The sequence below is a fragment of the Heterodontus francisci genome, chromosome 1 (genome assembly GCF_036365525.1).
Source record: "Heterodontus francisci isolate sHetFra1 chromosome 1, sHetFra1.hap1, whole genome shotgun sequence".
Classification (NCBI taxonomy): Eukaryota; Metazoa; Chordata; class Chondrichthyes; order Heterodontiformes; family Heterodontidae; genus Heterodontus; species Heterodontus francisci.
Genome location: NC_090371.1, coordinates 240,963,949 through 240,978,920, shown reverse-complemented (window position 1 = coordinate 240,978,920; position 14,972 = coordinate 240,963,949). Strand labels below are relative to the sequence as shown.

At 41.8% G+C, this 14,972-nt stretch overlaps 1 protein-coding gene across 2 annotated transcripts in view; it reads right to left on the bottom strand.

Moving 5' to 3' along the window:
- Positions 1–751: 751 nt before the first annotated feature.
- ccna2 (cyclin A2) overlaps positions 752–14,972 on the bottom strand; it is a 47,544-nt gene continuing 33,323 nt past the window's right edge. The window contains exons 7-8 of one of the 2 annotated variants that reach the window (XM_068042311.1): positions 4,204–4,337; positions 752–1,752 (exon numbers count right to left, since the gene is read on the bottom strand). In XM_068042311.1, coding sequence (XP_067898412.1) covers positions 1,698–1,752; positions 4,204–4,337 — 189 coding nt within the window. In that variant the 3' untranslated portion in view covers positions 752–1,697. Of the gene's footprint in view, positions 1,753–4,203; positions 4,338–5,210; positions 5,316–14,972 lie in introns of those variants that run through there. The other variant, XM_068042322.1, reaches the window with a different exon arrangement.

The window sequence follows — 14,972 nt, the reverse complement described above, 5'->3', positions numbered from 1 at the left end:
GAGCATTGAATACAAAAACAAGTGTTCCAAACATTAACTACCTTATCACCTTACCCTGTCACCTTCAAGGATTTTTGAATTTATGCACTTCCAGGTCCCTCTTCTCTTGCACCACACATCCCCATCAAAATAGTGCTATTATTCTGCCTCTTCATGTTTCTTCCAAAGTGCACCACTTTGCACTTAACAAATTGGATCTGCCCATCTTACCAATCCCTGTGTCCTGACGTTTGCTACATTCCTGCCCACTAGTTGCTACATTGTTTTGTATTATCCATAAACTTCAAAAAAAATTGTACTCCTTTACTAAAGTTCACCATTTATATAAAAATGATAAGCAATATCCATGGCCTCAAAAAAAACAAATGGACAGCTGAAGCATTTACCAGATGTATTACAGAAGAACCTGATTAATCTTTCAAAAAGAAAGTAGATCTGATAGCCATACTCAAGCCAGACATTGGAGCTAATGCAGGTTTATTTGTAAATTTGTTACATGTTCCATAATTTACATGTGGAAGCCATTCAAATAGACATGGTAAAGAGGCCTTGATTTCCTCTTTCCCTCCCCACCCCCCCTATTCTGCCCTGGTTTATAGGCACAAAAAAAGGATGGTTTATAAGTTTAGTGCAACCAAGTGCAGGACTGAGGGTTCAGCTAAAAAACACGCAAGTCAGTGTTCATGTATCAGTTGTTCAATTATAAATGAAAACTACTTTTCCTGCCCCATGCCCCCCTCCCAACCCCCCACCCCCCAAAGGAAAAGGAGGCCAAACCCAGCTTCAGAAGAGGAGTGAAGAAAAAGGAGAAAGCTCAAAGTTGACACTCACTTATACCAATTTTTTTTAAAAAGTCAAACTTTTGATGAAAGGCAGCATTATATCCAATAACGGTCAAATTTAATATCCTTATGAACCACAAAATATTTGCTATTCATGACTGACAGTACTTCAAGAACTTCAGTCCCAATTGACAAGCAACAGGGAAATGGCATCAACAGAATTGATCATAAGCTAAAGTAGCTAATCCTCAACTAGAGTATGCTTGGTTTAGCTACATTGAGGATTATGTTTTGACATAATATTGAGCATATCCCAACAGGCTTATATTGCAGTCACTATAATCCACATTTGAAAGCTTTTCCCCACAAATAGTACAGAAACTAGTATTTATCATACTAAAATTAGTGCGCTGGGTCAGATGGGCAATATTTAACCCACTTGGCATTTTTAATTAACATCTTTGTTCAACTAACATTGGTTGAAAGCAGCCAGTCAGGATTAGAAAATCGGACACTGGCATTCAAGATACCTAATATTTTACTTGCGATAAAAAAAATTGTACGCACATAGTTTCCCCAAGTGAATTAACAAAATGTACCCTATTGGTTAATTTGGGCTTGGTTATTTTAGCTCTAAATATAAAAGTTGTATACAATGGGATTGCACATAAGTTCATAATTCATAAAAATGTACAAGTATAAAACATTTCAACTGTTGCTTATAATACCCCATGGAAGTCAGCAAATTACTCCTGGTGTAGATTGCAGTTATCCAGTGCTAGAAGTTGTAGTGGCAAGTTGGTTGAAATTCCACATTTTCCTTCAAAAATACTGAGCTGTACAAAAATAGTCTCCAGATTCTACAAACGTATGCAATATATACACACACTAAGCAAGGTGGATAGCATCACTATTTTATAGCAGCAGGTCCAAGGAGCGTGGTGGGTCAATGATTGACACACAATGATACCTGCAAGAGAAAAAATTATTATAAAATAGGACAAAGATGACCTTTTCCTGTCTTAGTGCTGAAACATATGCTGAAGCTCAAGCCGGGTGGTATCTAGTATTGGAGGTAGAATACATCCAACCCATTTTAGTACATTGTGCCATATAGGATAGATTTCATGTTAATAAGTATGAGATATTTATCGTTAGAACAGTCAGCAACTAATACAACTTAAAAATCTTGCGCATTTCACATTTTAAAGCACAGGCACAGTAAAATGCCAGTTAGATCTGACTCGAGGGACAAAAAGGTGCACCGATTCCACAAGCGAGTCTGGACTAAGGCATCACAATTTTTTCGTACACAGTACACCTCATTCCTTGAAAGTGCCAATACAAGCACATTAGCAGCCAAATTCCACTGCAGTTCTTAAAAGTGTAACTTTACTGTTTCCACTACATACTCATTTATGGAGCACTTCACACTTTTCATGGCAGCTTGAAGAATCCAAGGGACACATGTTTGGGAGCTTTTTCTTCTGAACTAGCAAATATGATGGAACATTAAATCTGACTAGCCCTCCACTACCAGTTTCAGCATGGCACAAACTATAGCTTCTACCATAGAAGTGCCACTTCCTGTTGTCACAAACCAAAAAAAAAGTTCAGTTTTCCATGGGAAACAGTTCAAGAAACTTTTAGGCATTAAAGATCCCCAACTGGTAGCCAGATCAGTAAAAGTTGCTGACCCACATTAAAACCCAATCTGGGCCTAACCTTGAGCCCTTTAATTTTTTTTTGTTTCTGACCGGGCATGAATCTCCTTCATCTGTTCCAGCAGCAGGCTATTTCTGCCGACAGAGTTGTGGGGAATCATAAGTAAGCCTGATCCCATGACTTTCCGAAAGCAGTGTCCAGCCCATCCCGACCCGAACCCAACACATGCAGTCGGGTTTGGGTCGCCAGGCTTTAACCCACATTATTCCCTGCAATGGTACACAAAATAGGAAGCCATATGAAATGGCTAATATATGGGAAACGACAGTTAGATTTTTTAAAACTTGCAAATCGAGGGAGGACATGCCTACAGACTTTATGGTTTAGATTTCAGTTTTGTTTTTCCTGTTTTTTTTTAAAGAGATACAGCACTGAAACAGGCCCTTCGGCCCACCAAGTCTGTGCCGACCAACAACCACCCATTTATACTAACCCTACAGTAATCCCATATTCCCCATCACCTCCCTACACTAGGGGCAATTTACAACAGCCAATTTACCTATCACCTGCAAGTCTTTGGATGTGGGAGGAAACCGGAGCACCCGGGGAAAACCCACGCAGACACAGGGAGAACTTGCAAACTCCGCACAGGCAGTACCCAGAATCGAACCCGGGTCCCTGGAACTGTGAGGCTGTGGTGCTCACCACTGCGCCGCCAATATTATTGAGATACAGCACTGAAACAGGCCCTTCGGCCCACTGAGTCTGTGCCGACCATTAACCACCCATTTATACTAATCCTACCACATCTGTCCCTATATTCCCCTACCTATACTAGGGGCAATTTATAATGGCCAATTTACTTATCAACCTGCAAGTCTTTTGGCTGTGGGAGGAAACCGGAGCACCCGGAGGAAACCCACACAGACACAGGGAGAACTTGCAAACTCCACACAGGCAGTACCCAGAATTGAACCCGGGTCCCTGGAGCTGTGAGGCTGCGGTGCTAACCACTGCGCCGCCCCTGTTCATTTAGTGCTCAAGATAACAAAGATTGTGCAAAGTTATCTCAGCTGATCTGATAATTACCAATAAATATAGAAAACTACAGAGCAATTCAGGCAATAGTCTGAACAACTATAATTCTAACCTTGCAGCATTTCACACTTTAAACTTGACTTTGTTTTGGTGCAGTTTTAGGAAACTGGAGACAAAGAGTTAGATTGCTAATTCCTCATCCAGTACCACTTGAATCAAGTTGCACAAAATATCAATTTCTAAATTATTCCCGGAGGAAAAAAAAAAGAGGGAGGAGAGCACGAAAAAAAGCTGGCTCAGAAGCTCCCAAGCAGCCTCAACGTTTGAAGTGTGGAGTAATGAATTATGGGAATGATCTCAACCTCAACCAATGGGTCAGTTCCTATTTCTGTCTAGAAATAAGTGGAACACTCAACTTTCTAGCCAATCCAGGTGATGTTATATCCAAGAGTAGTCCCCTTTATGAAGCAATTCACCATAGTGCACTTTTCTTTACCCATCTCAAATCTCATTGCTTTAAGATTAGACCTAATGCAAAGAAAGTCAAAGCCATTTTGTGAAGTTCACAAGCTTGCAAAAAAAGTGTGTCAGTTAAGGTGAGTCACAAGTGCATTTTCTCTAGAGAACATTCCCAAGTTACAAGTGTAGGATGACTAACAGGCAAACCAAAACTTAAATTCCCAATTGTCCTATTTCTTTCTTCATTGATCATACTTACTTAGAGCTCTTGTATTTCTCACGCACTGCTTGCTGTGCATGTTCGGATGCTTTGAGGTAGTTTTGGTACAGGTCCAACACACAAGGCATTAAGCTTTCTAAGACATATCCTGTCAATTGAGCTAATGACCTAGGCTGTGAAGAAAATGCAATTTAAGTTACTGCAGAAAATATCTTGCTCTATTAATAAGAACACCAATAGCAATTGGCAAACAGCAAGTGTAAAAGCAAAGTCATACATCTCAGCTCAAAGAAAGTACCAATTTAGCTCTAAATTATGTTTTGGCTTTCCCAATGAATCAGTGACAATGAAATAAATGGGTCAACATATATGGGCCCTGATATTTTACAGTTGTTCCTATTCAAGAGATTCCTTGGTGCTTGCAAGGGGGCAAACTCCTGCCTTAGCCTTAGGAGGCACATGGTGGATTGGACCAGAAGAGTGCTCCCTAAGCTGGTGTTTGTGTGGAAACCGGACGGACGAAAGGAAGAAAAAACGAGTGCACAACCACCAGCAGGATCCAGGCGAGGCAAAAATCCTAGATCTTAAGATCGGCCCTCTTGCTCACACCACTATCATTGGCAGAGTTAGAATGGGTGTGAATCTGGGCAATCCCCACCCATAGGCAGAAAATTGAGAGTTTGTGGGCATCAGGCAGGACTGGAGACACACCTCCACCTATCTACCCCATGAAAATTAGGTATGGACCCATTGACTGCAAACTCCAGCAGTGGCACCAACCAGAATCAGGACCTGAGGAACTTTGGGACTGCAGTTGTTGCAGTAGAGGATCTGCCTAATTAATTTGAATTCTGGTGTTTTCACTCCAAACTTCATGCTTCAATAAGGAGTACAAGACACTCAGCAAACCCTGCGAACAGTTTAGTGGGTGTACTAATAGCAGTTTAAAAAAAAAATTTCATAAGTGTTTAAATTAATATAGTTTAACAATCTAATACAATCTATTAAAATTCACAAAATATTAGTTAGTGGAAACTTACAGTGGATAAAAACAGGTATCAAGTGATACAGTCCAGAGAAATAAGACAAGAGGAAAAAGAAAGTTCCCTCGAACAATATTGGTCACAAAGCGGCATGGAATTCGAAACAGGCTGCGAAGAACAAGTCAAAGGCAATTAGAATAGGAAGCCTGGTTAAACCAATACATTGCCTGGAAAATCCAAGTCACAGCCTTCTTTTCTCCAAGGATGTAGAAAGGCTGTATTAGTACCCATTCTTGATTGCCCTGATGGTGCTAGGTAGGGAATTCCATGACAATGGCCGACTGATAATTAAAAGGAACAACTTTAAATTTTCATGTCAGGAAGATTTGACTTGATAATTTTCCTGCTTTTGTCCTCTTTGGTCGAGGTCACACAGGAGAGAGGAGTTATTACAATAATATTGACAAGCTGATGCAGTGCATTCTGCAGATTAGATACAACAACTTGCATTTACATTGTGTGATCAAAGTAACATATCCCAAGGTGCTTCACAGGAGCTATAACAAAAATTTGACACTAAGCAAGGGTATGCAGCTGAAAGCACAGGCACCAACAGTAAGGTGAAGAAATTCAGGGATGCGCTGAGTCCAGAACTGAAAGAGCAGAGGATCAGTATGAACTGATAGCACAAAGAAATAAATAAGTACGATCTGATAGCCATTAGAGACATGGCTGCAGGATGACATAGATTGGGACCGGAATGTTGAAGGATACATGACGTTTTGGAAGGACAGGAATCTAGAAAAAAAGTGGAGGGGTGGCTCCATTAATTAATGATGGTTTTAGCATATTAGAGAGGGATGACCCAAGTTCAGGAAACCAGGATGTAGAAGCAGTTTGGATCTAGATGAGAAATGATAAAAAGGGAAGAAGTCACTTGTGGGAGTGGTGCGCAGGCCCCCGAACAGTAATCACATAGTAGGACAGGGTATAAAAAAAGAAATAATGGGTGCATGTCAGAAAGGTACAGAGATAATATGGGGGATTTGAGTCTACGTACAGACTGGAAAAATCAGATGGGAAAAGGTAGCGTAGATGAGGAGTTCATAGAATGTTTTCAGGATAGTTTCTTAGAACAGCACGTTGTGGAGCCAGAGAGCAGGTATTGTGCAACGAGATTGGATTACTTAATGACCTCATAGTGAAGGTGCTCCTAGGCAGCAACAATCATATGAATGAATTCTACATTCAGTTTGAGGGAGAAAAGAGTGGGTCTAAGACTAGTATTTTAAACATAAATAAAGGCAATTATGAGGGCATAAAAGCAGAGCTAGCAAAAGTAAACTGGCAAATTAGGTTAAAGGATAGGTCAATAGAGATGCAGTAGCAGACATTTAAAAGGGATATTTCAGAATACATAGAATAGATACATTCTAATGAGAAAGACCCACCATCTGTGATTAACTGAAAAAGTTAAAGATAATATCAAACCTAAAGAAAAAAATTGTAATTGCACAAAGACGGGTGGCAGGTCAGAAGATTGGACAAAATATAAAAATCAAAGAATGACTAAAGGATTAATGAGGGGAAAATTAGAGTAAGTGAGAAAGCTGGCTAGAAATATAAAAATAGATATTAAGAGTTTACACAGATATTTTAAAAAGCGTTAAAGTGAGCATTGGTCCTGTAGAAAGTGAGTCGGGGGAAATTAATAAAGGGAAGATAGGAGATGGAAGATGAACTGAACAGGTATTTTGCATTAGTCTTCACCATAGAGGATACAAGTAACATTCCAGAAATAGCTGTAAAAAAAAAAAAAAAATCAGGAAATGGAAGGGCGGGAGGAACTCAAGAAAATTACAAGAAGTGTACTGAGCAAATTGTTGGGAGCTGTAGGCTGATAGGTCCGCAGGTCCAAATGGACTTCATCCTCGGGTCTTAAAAGAAGTGGCTAGTAAGAGAGTTGATGTGTTGGTTTTAACTTTCCAAAATTCCCAAGATTCAGAGAAGGTTCCATTAGATTGGAAAATAGCCAATGTAACTCCTTCATTCAAAAAGACAAAGCAGGAAACTACAGGCCAGTTAGCTCAACATCTGTCATAAGGAAAATGTTAGAAGTTATTATTAAAGATGTTATAGCAGGGCACTTAGAAAAATTCAAGGTAATCAGGCAGAGTCAATATGGTTTGGTGCAAGGGAATCATGTTTGACCAATTTATTGGAATTCTCTGAAGTAATGTGCTGTGGATAAAGGGGAACCGGTGGATGCACTGTACTTAGATTTCCAGAAGGCATTTGATATATCAAAAAAGTTATTAGACAATAAAAGCTCATACAGTGGTGGGGCAACGTGGGGGGAGGAAACATATTGGCATGGATAGATTAGATTCATAGAAAGTTTAAGGCACAGGAAGAGGCCACTTGGCCCTTCGTGTCAATGCCAGCTGAAAAATGATCCACCTCTAATCCCAGCACCCCAGGTCCGTAGCCCTGCAGCTTACGGCACTTGAGGTACATATCCAGATTCCTTTTGAAGGCGTTGAGGGTCTCTGCCTCAACTACCCTTTCAAGCAGCAAGTTCCAGACCATCACCACCCTCTGGGTCAAAAAGTTTATCTTCATCGCCCCTCTAATTTTTCTACCAATCACTTTAAATCTATGTCCCCTCTCTCTCCAAGGTGAATAGACCTTTCACCCCCACTTCATCCAGGCCCCTCAGCCTATCCAATCTTTCCTCATAGCTGCATTTTTCCAGACCTGGTAACATCCTCGTAAATTTCCTCTGTACTCTCTCGAGTGCAATTACATCTTTTCTGTAATGAGGTGACCAGAACTGCACACAGTACTCCAGTTGTGGCCTAACCAATGAGTTATATAGTTCCAGCATAACCTCCCTGCTCTTGTATTCTATACCTCGGCTCATAAAGGAAAGAATTCCATATGCCTGGTTAACCACCTTGTCGACCTGTCCTACTACCTTCAGGAATCTGTGGACATTCACTCCAAGGTCCCTTACTTCCTCTACACTTCTCAGTATTTTCCCCATTATTTGTGTATTCCTTTGCCTTGTTTGACCTCCCCAAATGCATCACCTCACCCTTCTCCAGGTTGAATTCCATTTACCACTTTTCTGCCCATCTGACCAGACCATCAATATCATTCGCAGCCTACAACTATCCTCCTTGCTATCTACCACACGGCCAATCTTTGTGTCGTCCGCAAACTTCTTGGTCATGCCCCCTACATTTACGTCCAAATTGTTAACACACGACAAAAAGCAGGGGACCCAGTCGTGAGCCCTGCGGGACACCACTGGAAACAGCCCTCCAGTTGCTAAAATAGTCAATTACGCTTTGTTTCCTGCCACTGAGCCAACTTTGTATCCATCTTACTGCATTTCCCTGGATCCCATGGGGTTTTTTTTTTTAAATAAAAATGTCTGCCATGTGGGAACTTGTCAAAAGCCTTGCTAAAATCCAAGTAGACCACATCAACTGCACTACCCTCATCCATCTTCCTTGTTACTTCAAAAGATTTGATTTCGTCAAACAAGATCTTCCCTTAACAAATCCATGTTGACTATCCTTGATTAACCTGTGCCTTTCTGAGTGACAGTTTATCCTGTCTCAGAATAGATTCCAATATTTTGCCCAGGTTAGACTGACTGGCCTGTAATTACCCAGTCTCTCCTTCACTCCCTTTTTAAATAAATAGAGGGAGAAAGTTAGCAATTCTCCAATCCTCTGGTACCACACCCGTATCCAGTGAGGACTGAAGACGGTCAGACCCTCTGCTATTTCCTCTTTTGCTTCTTTTAACAGCCGAGGATACATTTCAGCTGGCCCTGGTGACTTATCAACTTTCAAGGATGCTAATTCCATTAATACTTCCTCTCTCCCTATGCTTCACATCCAATACTTCACATTCTTCCTCCTTAACTACAACATCTGCATTGTCCCCCTCTTTTGTGAAGACAGACGCAAAGCATTCATTAAGAACCATACTGTATCTTAGAACATAGAATATAACAGCGCAGTACAGTCCCTTCGGCCCTCGATGTTGCGCCGACCTGTGAAACCATCTGACCTACACTATTCCATTTTCATCCATATGTCTATCCAATGACCACTTAAATGCCCTTAAAGTTGGCGAGTCTACTACTGGTGCAGGCAGGGCGTTCCACGCCCCTACTACTCTGGGTAAAGAAACTACCTCTAACATCTGTCCTATATCTATCACCCCTCAACTTAAAGCTACGTCCCCTCGTGTTTGCCATCACCATCCGAGGAAAAAGACTCTCACTATCCACCCTATCTAACCCTCTGATTATCTTATATGTCTCTATTAAGTCACCTCTCCTCCTCCTTCTCTCCAACAAAAACAACCTCAAGTCCCTCAGCCTTTCCTCGTAAGACCTTCCCTCCATACCAGGCAACATCCTAGTAAATCTCCTCTGCACCCTTTCCAAAGCTTCCACATCCTTCCTATAATGCGGTGACCAGAACTGCACGCAATACTCCAGGTGCGGCCGCACCAGAGTTTTGTAGAGCTGCAGCATGACCTCGTGGCTCCGAAACTCGATCCCCCTACTAATAAAAGCTAACACACCATATGCCTTCTTAACAGCCCTATTAACCTGGGTGGCAACTTTCAGGGATTTATGTACCTGGACACCAAGATCTCTCTGCTCATCTACACTACCAAGAATATTCCCATTAGCCCAGTACTCTGCATTCCTGTTTCTCCTTCCAAAGTGAATCACCTCACATTTTTCCGCATTAAACTCCATTTGCCATCTCTCAGCCCAGCTCTGCAGCCTATCTATGTCCCTCTGTAACCTACAACATCCTTCGGCACTATCCACAACTCCACCGGCCTTCGTGTCATCTGCAAATGTACTAACCCACCCTTCTACACCCTCATCCAGGTCATTTATAAAAATGACAAACAGCAGTGGCCCCAAAACAGATCCTTGCGGTACACCACGAGTAACTAAACTCCACGATGAACATTTGCCATCAACCACCACCCTCTGTCTTCTTTCAGCTAGCCAATTTCTGATCCAAAGCTCTAATTCACCTTCAATCCCATACTTCCGTATTTTCTGCAATAGCCTACCGTGGGGAACCTTATCAAACGCCTTACTGAAATCCATATACACCACATCCATGGCTTTACCCTCATCCACCTGTTTGGTCACCTTCTCGAAAAACTCAATAAGGTTTGTGAGGCACGACCTACCCTTCTCAAAACCGTGCTGACTATCGCTAATGAACTTCTTCTGCTCCGCACATAGATTATGGGCTCTACTCGCTCCTTAGTTATCCTCTTATGCTTAAATGGATTGATAAAATATCTTTGGGTTCACCTTGATTTTGCTTGCCAATATTTTTTCATGCCCTCTTTGCTTTCCGAATTTCCTTTTTGATTGCACCCCTCCACTTTCTATACTCCTTGCGGCTTTCTGTAGTATTGTGTTCTCGGTGTCGGACATAAGCTTTCCTTTTCTGCCTCATCTTACCTGTAGGCTCCTCGACATCCATGGGACTCTAGACTTGGCCACTTCACCCTCTTTGTGGGAACATGTTTACTCTGAACCCCTTGAATCTCCCCTTTGAATGCCTCCCACTGTTCTGACACTGACCTTCAAGTAGCTGTTTCCAGGCCACTTTCACCAAATCACTCCTCAGTTTAATAAAAATTGGCCTTGCCCCAATTGAGAACTTTAACTCCTGTTCTATTGCTGTCCTTTTCCATAATTATGTTAAAACTGACAATTATGATAACTATCACCAAAATCACCACTGCCACTCCTTCCACCTGCTCATCTTCATTTCCTAAAATAAAGTCTAAAACTGCACCCTCTTTTTGGACTTGCGACATACTGGGCAAAAAAAGTTCTCTTGACTGAACCTCAAGACTTCTGCTCCCTCAATTCCTTTCACACAAACTATCCCAGTTAATATTGGGGTAATTAAAATCCACTATTACTGCCCTATTGTTCTTGCATTTCTCAGTGATTTGCCTACATATCTGCTCTTCTATCTCCCTCTCGCTGTTTGGGGGTCTACAGTACACTCCCAGCAGTGCGATTGCTCCTTTTTTGTTCCTTAACTCAATCCACATGGCCTCATTTGATGAACCTTCCAACATGTCATCCTTCCTCACTGCTGTAATAGTTTCCTATTGGCTAGCTAACAGGAAACAGAATAGGCATAAATGGGTCATTCTCTGGTTGGCAAGAAGTGATGTGCCACAGGGATCACTGCTGGGGCCTCAACTTTTTAATATTTTTATAAAATGACTTGGATGAAGGGACCGAAGGTATTGTTGCTAAATTTGCTGATGGCACAAAAATAGATAGAAAAAAGAAAGTTGTGAAGAGGACATAAAGGAGGCTACAAAGAAATACAGACAGGTTAAGTGAGTGGCCAAAGATCTGGCAAATGGAGTATGTCATGCAGGCCCCCACCTGCCAAGAATGAGGCACATTAATTTCACCATGTGAACATTAAACTTCAATTTGTTGCTGGGAAGAAAAAAAGAGGGGCCTATTACATGTAATTGCCAGACACCTAGCTGGAAAGACATTTTTGCATACTAGCAGATTGTTGAAACAAAGGAACCAGTCCCTGTCCCCAACACAGAACAGACCTGGTCAAATCAGTCACATGACCACCTGCTGGCCAACCAGGGAAGTTTTAAATTGGAGAAAGAGTGTTTGAAGACAGAAAGTTCCTGGCTCCTGGATTGAGAACATCTGTCTGTTCCCATCTCGTTTACCAGCTTTGGAATCCAATGAAGACACATGAACCCCAAGAGAAAAAGTCTCCTACAGTGAACAAGATTCAAGAATAATACTGGGCCCCAACGAAAAGCAAGAACTACCTACAAAAGGGCTCTACAGTGAGCTCGAAGCACAGTAACTAGAAACTCTAGATATTGCCTCAAACCTCTCCACTTTATTTTTCTTCTGCTCTTTTCTGTCCCTATCTGCATGTATCTATCACGTATGCATGCTAACATGGGCGCATCGTGTATCTATAGGCGTTAACCGAATTAAAGTTTGTTTACGCTTTAATAAATTTCACCTTTCCTCTTTAAACCTAAGAAAGCCGGTTTGTGCTCATTTCTTTACTTTATAATAGGAAAGCGATGAACAAGGATTCACCAAGGGGGGAGCTAAAAAGTGTTTAAAATTAAACTGTTACAGTAAGACCAGGTGAAGATTGAAAGGGAACCCCTAGACCCCTCTCACCTGGTCGTAACAAGTATAATGTGGGAAAATGTGAAATTGTCCATTTTGGTAGGAATAAAAAAAAAAGCATATTATCTAAATGGAGCACGCTTGCAGAGCTCCAAGATGTAGAGGGATCTGGGTGTCCTAGTGCATGAATTGCAAAAGGTTAGTATGCAAGTACAGCAAGTAATCAGGAAAGCTAATAGAATGTTACCATTTATTGTGAGGGGAATTGAATACAAAAGTAGGGAGATTATGCTTCAGCTATCCAGGGCATTGGGAGGACCACATCTGGAGTACTATGTACAGTATTGGTCTCCTTATTTAAGGTGGTTTACTTGACTAATACCTGGAATGGGTGGGTTGTCTTATGAGGAAAGGTTGGACAGGATAGGCTTGTATCTGCTGGAGTTTAGAAGAGTAAGAGGTGACTTGATTGAAACACAAGATTCTGAGGGGTCTTAACAGGGTGGATGTGGGAAAATCTAAAACTAGGGATCACTATTTAAAAATAAGCGGTCTTCCATTTAAGATAGATGAGAATTTTTTTCTGAGGGTCGCGAGTCTTTTGAACTCTTCCTCAAAAGGCAATGGAAGCAAAGTGACTATTTTTGAGACACAGGTAGATAAGATTCTTGATAAGCAAGGGGGTAGCAGGAATGTGGAGTTGAGGTTATAATCAGATCAGGCTCAAGGGGCCTACTCCTGCTCCTAATTCATATGTATGAGTATTGTAGGGCTGGAAGTAGAGGTAGAAAGGGGAGAAGTCAGACATTTAAATACAAGGATGAGTATTTTATATTTGAGGTGATTAACAGGACTTGGTACGAATTAGGATACAAGCGTCAGAATTTTGAGCTAAAATTTATAGAGGGTGGAAGGTGAGGCGCTGTCCAAGAGAGCATTAGGAATAGTGGAGTTCAGAGATAAAAAGGCATGCATAAACGTTTAGCAGCCAACCAGCTGAGGGAAGGATAGAGATAGACGACATCCCAGAAGCAGAAAGAGCTGCTGTTCTTGGGGATGGAGACGGTACGGAGTGGAAAGTTCAGTTCGGGGTCAAATGGAACACTGAGGTTGCAAAGAGTCTGGTTCAGTACCAGTAACCAGGGAAGGGGATGAAGTCACACTGCAGTCTGTGTTCTGGTAGGGAGGGTGGCTAGATATGTAGTCCAGTGGCAGCAGCACCAATCAAGCAAATTTTCCTGTCCTGGTTGATAAAGCTTTAAGAATCATTGCATCTGCATCCATCCAGGCAAATTGCAACCATTCCACCACTCCTGTCTTAATCCTTCTGGATAGAGCAGTGGTTTGTAGCACAGTATAGGCAAGCTTCTGGTCAACGGTATTTGCCAGATTCTGCTAGCAGCTGGTATGGACTACTTCATTAAATCAAAGTAGTCAAACTGTTCACTGACTCTTCCATTTAACAGCCGACTTTACAATGGAAGTAGTCACTGATGAAACAGTTAAAGATGGTTAGGTTAAGAACACTTCTGAGGAACTCCTTTAGAGAACTGCTGTAGCTATGATTGGCTGACAACCACAACCATCTTTGATTTGGGTATCAAGAACACAAGAAATAGAAGTTGACCATATGGCTCATCGAGCCTGTGCCACCATTCAATACAATCATAGCTGACCATGGGCTTCAATTTCACTTTCCTGCCCACTCCCCATACCCCTTGAATCCCCACGAAGCCAAAAAAAAAAATCAATCTAACTCAGCTTTAAATGTATTCAACAGTGGGGTTGCCACAACCCTCTGGGGTAGAGAATTCCAAAGAGTCACAACCCTTTAAATGCAGTAATTTCTCCTCATCTCAGTCTGAATGATCAACCCTTTATACAGAGACTGTGCCCCCATTTTCTAGATTCCCCGACCAGCAGAATCAATCTCAGCTTCTACCCCGTCAAGTTCTTTCAGAATCTTTTATGTCTTAATTTGATCACGTCTCATTTTTCTAATCTCCAGAGAATATAGGCCCAATTTACTCAGCCTATCATGGGCGGCACAGTGGTTAGCACTGCAGCCTCACAGCTCCAGGGACCCGGGTTCGATTCTGGGCACTGCCTGTGTGGAGTTTGCAAGTTCTCCCTGTGTCTGCGTGGGTTTTCTCCGGGTGCTCCGGTTTCCTCCCACAAGCCAAAAGACTTGCAGGTTGGTAGGTAAATTGGCCATTATAAATTGTCACTAGTATAGGTAGGTGGTAGGGAAATATAGGGACAGATGGGGATGTGGTAGGAATATGGGATTAGTGTAGGATTAGTATAAATGGGTGGTTGATGGTCGGCACAGACTCGGTGGGCCGAAGGGCCTGTTTCAGTGCTGTATCTCTAATCTAATTTAATCATAGGACAACCCCCTCATCCCAGGGATCAATTTACAAAATCTTTGCTGCACCACCTCCAGTGAAAGTATATCCTTTCTTGAATGGAGACCAAATCTGCACATTGTATTCCAGGTGTGGTCTCACCAATGCCCTGTACAATTTTAGTAAGACTTTATTCCTGTACTCCAATCTCCTTGCAATAAAGACCAACATGCCTTCCTAATAGTCTGCTGCACCTGCATGTTAACTTTA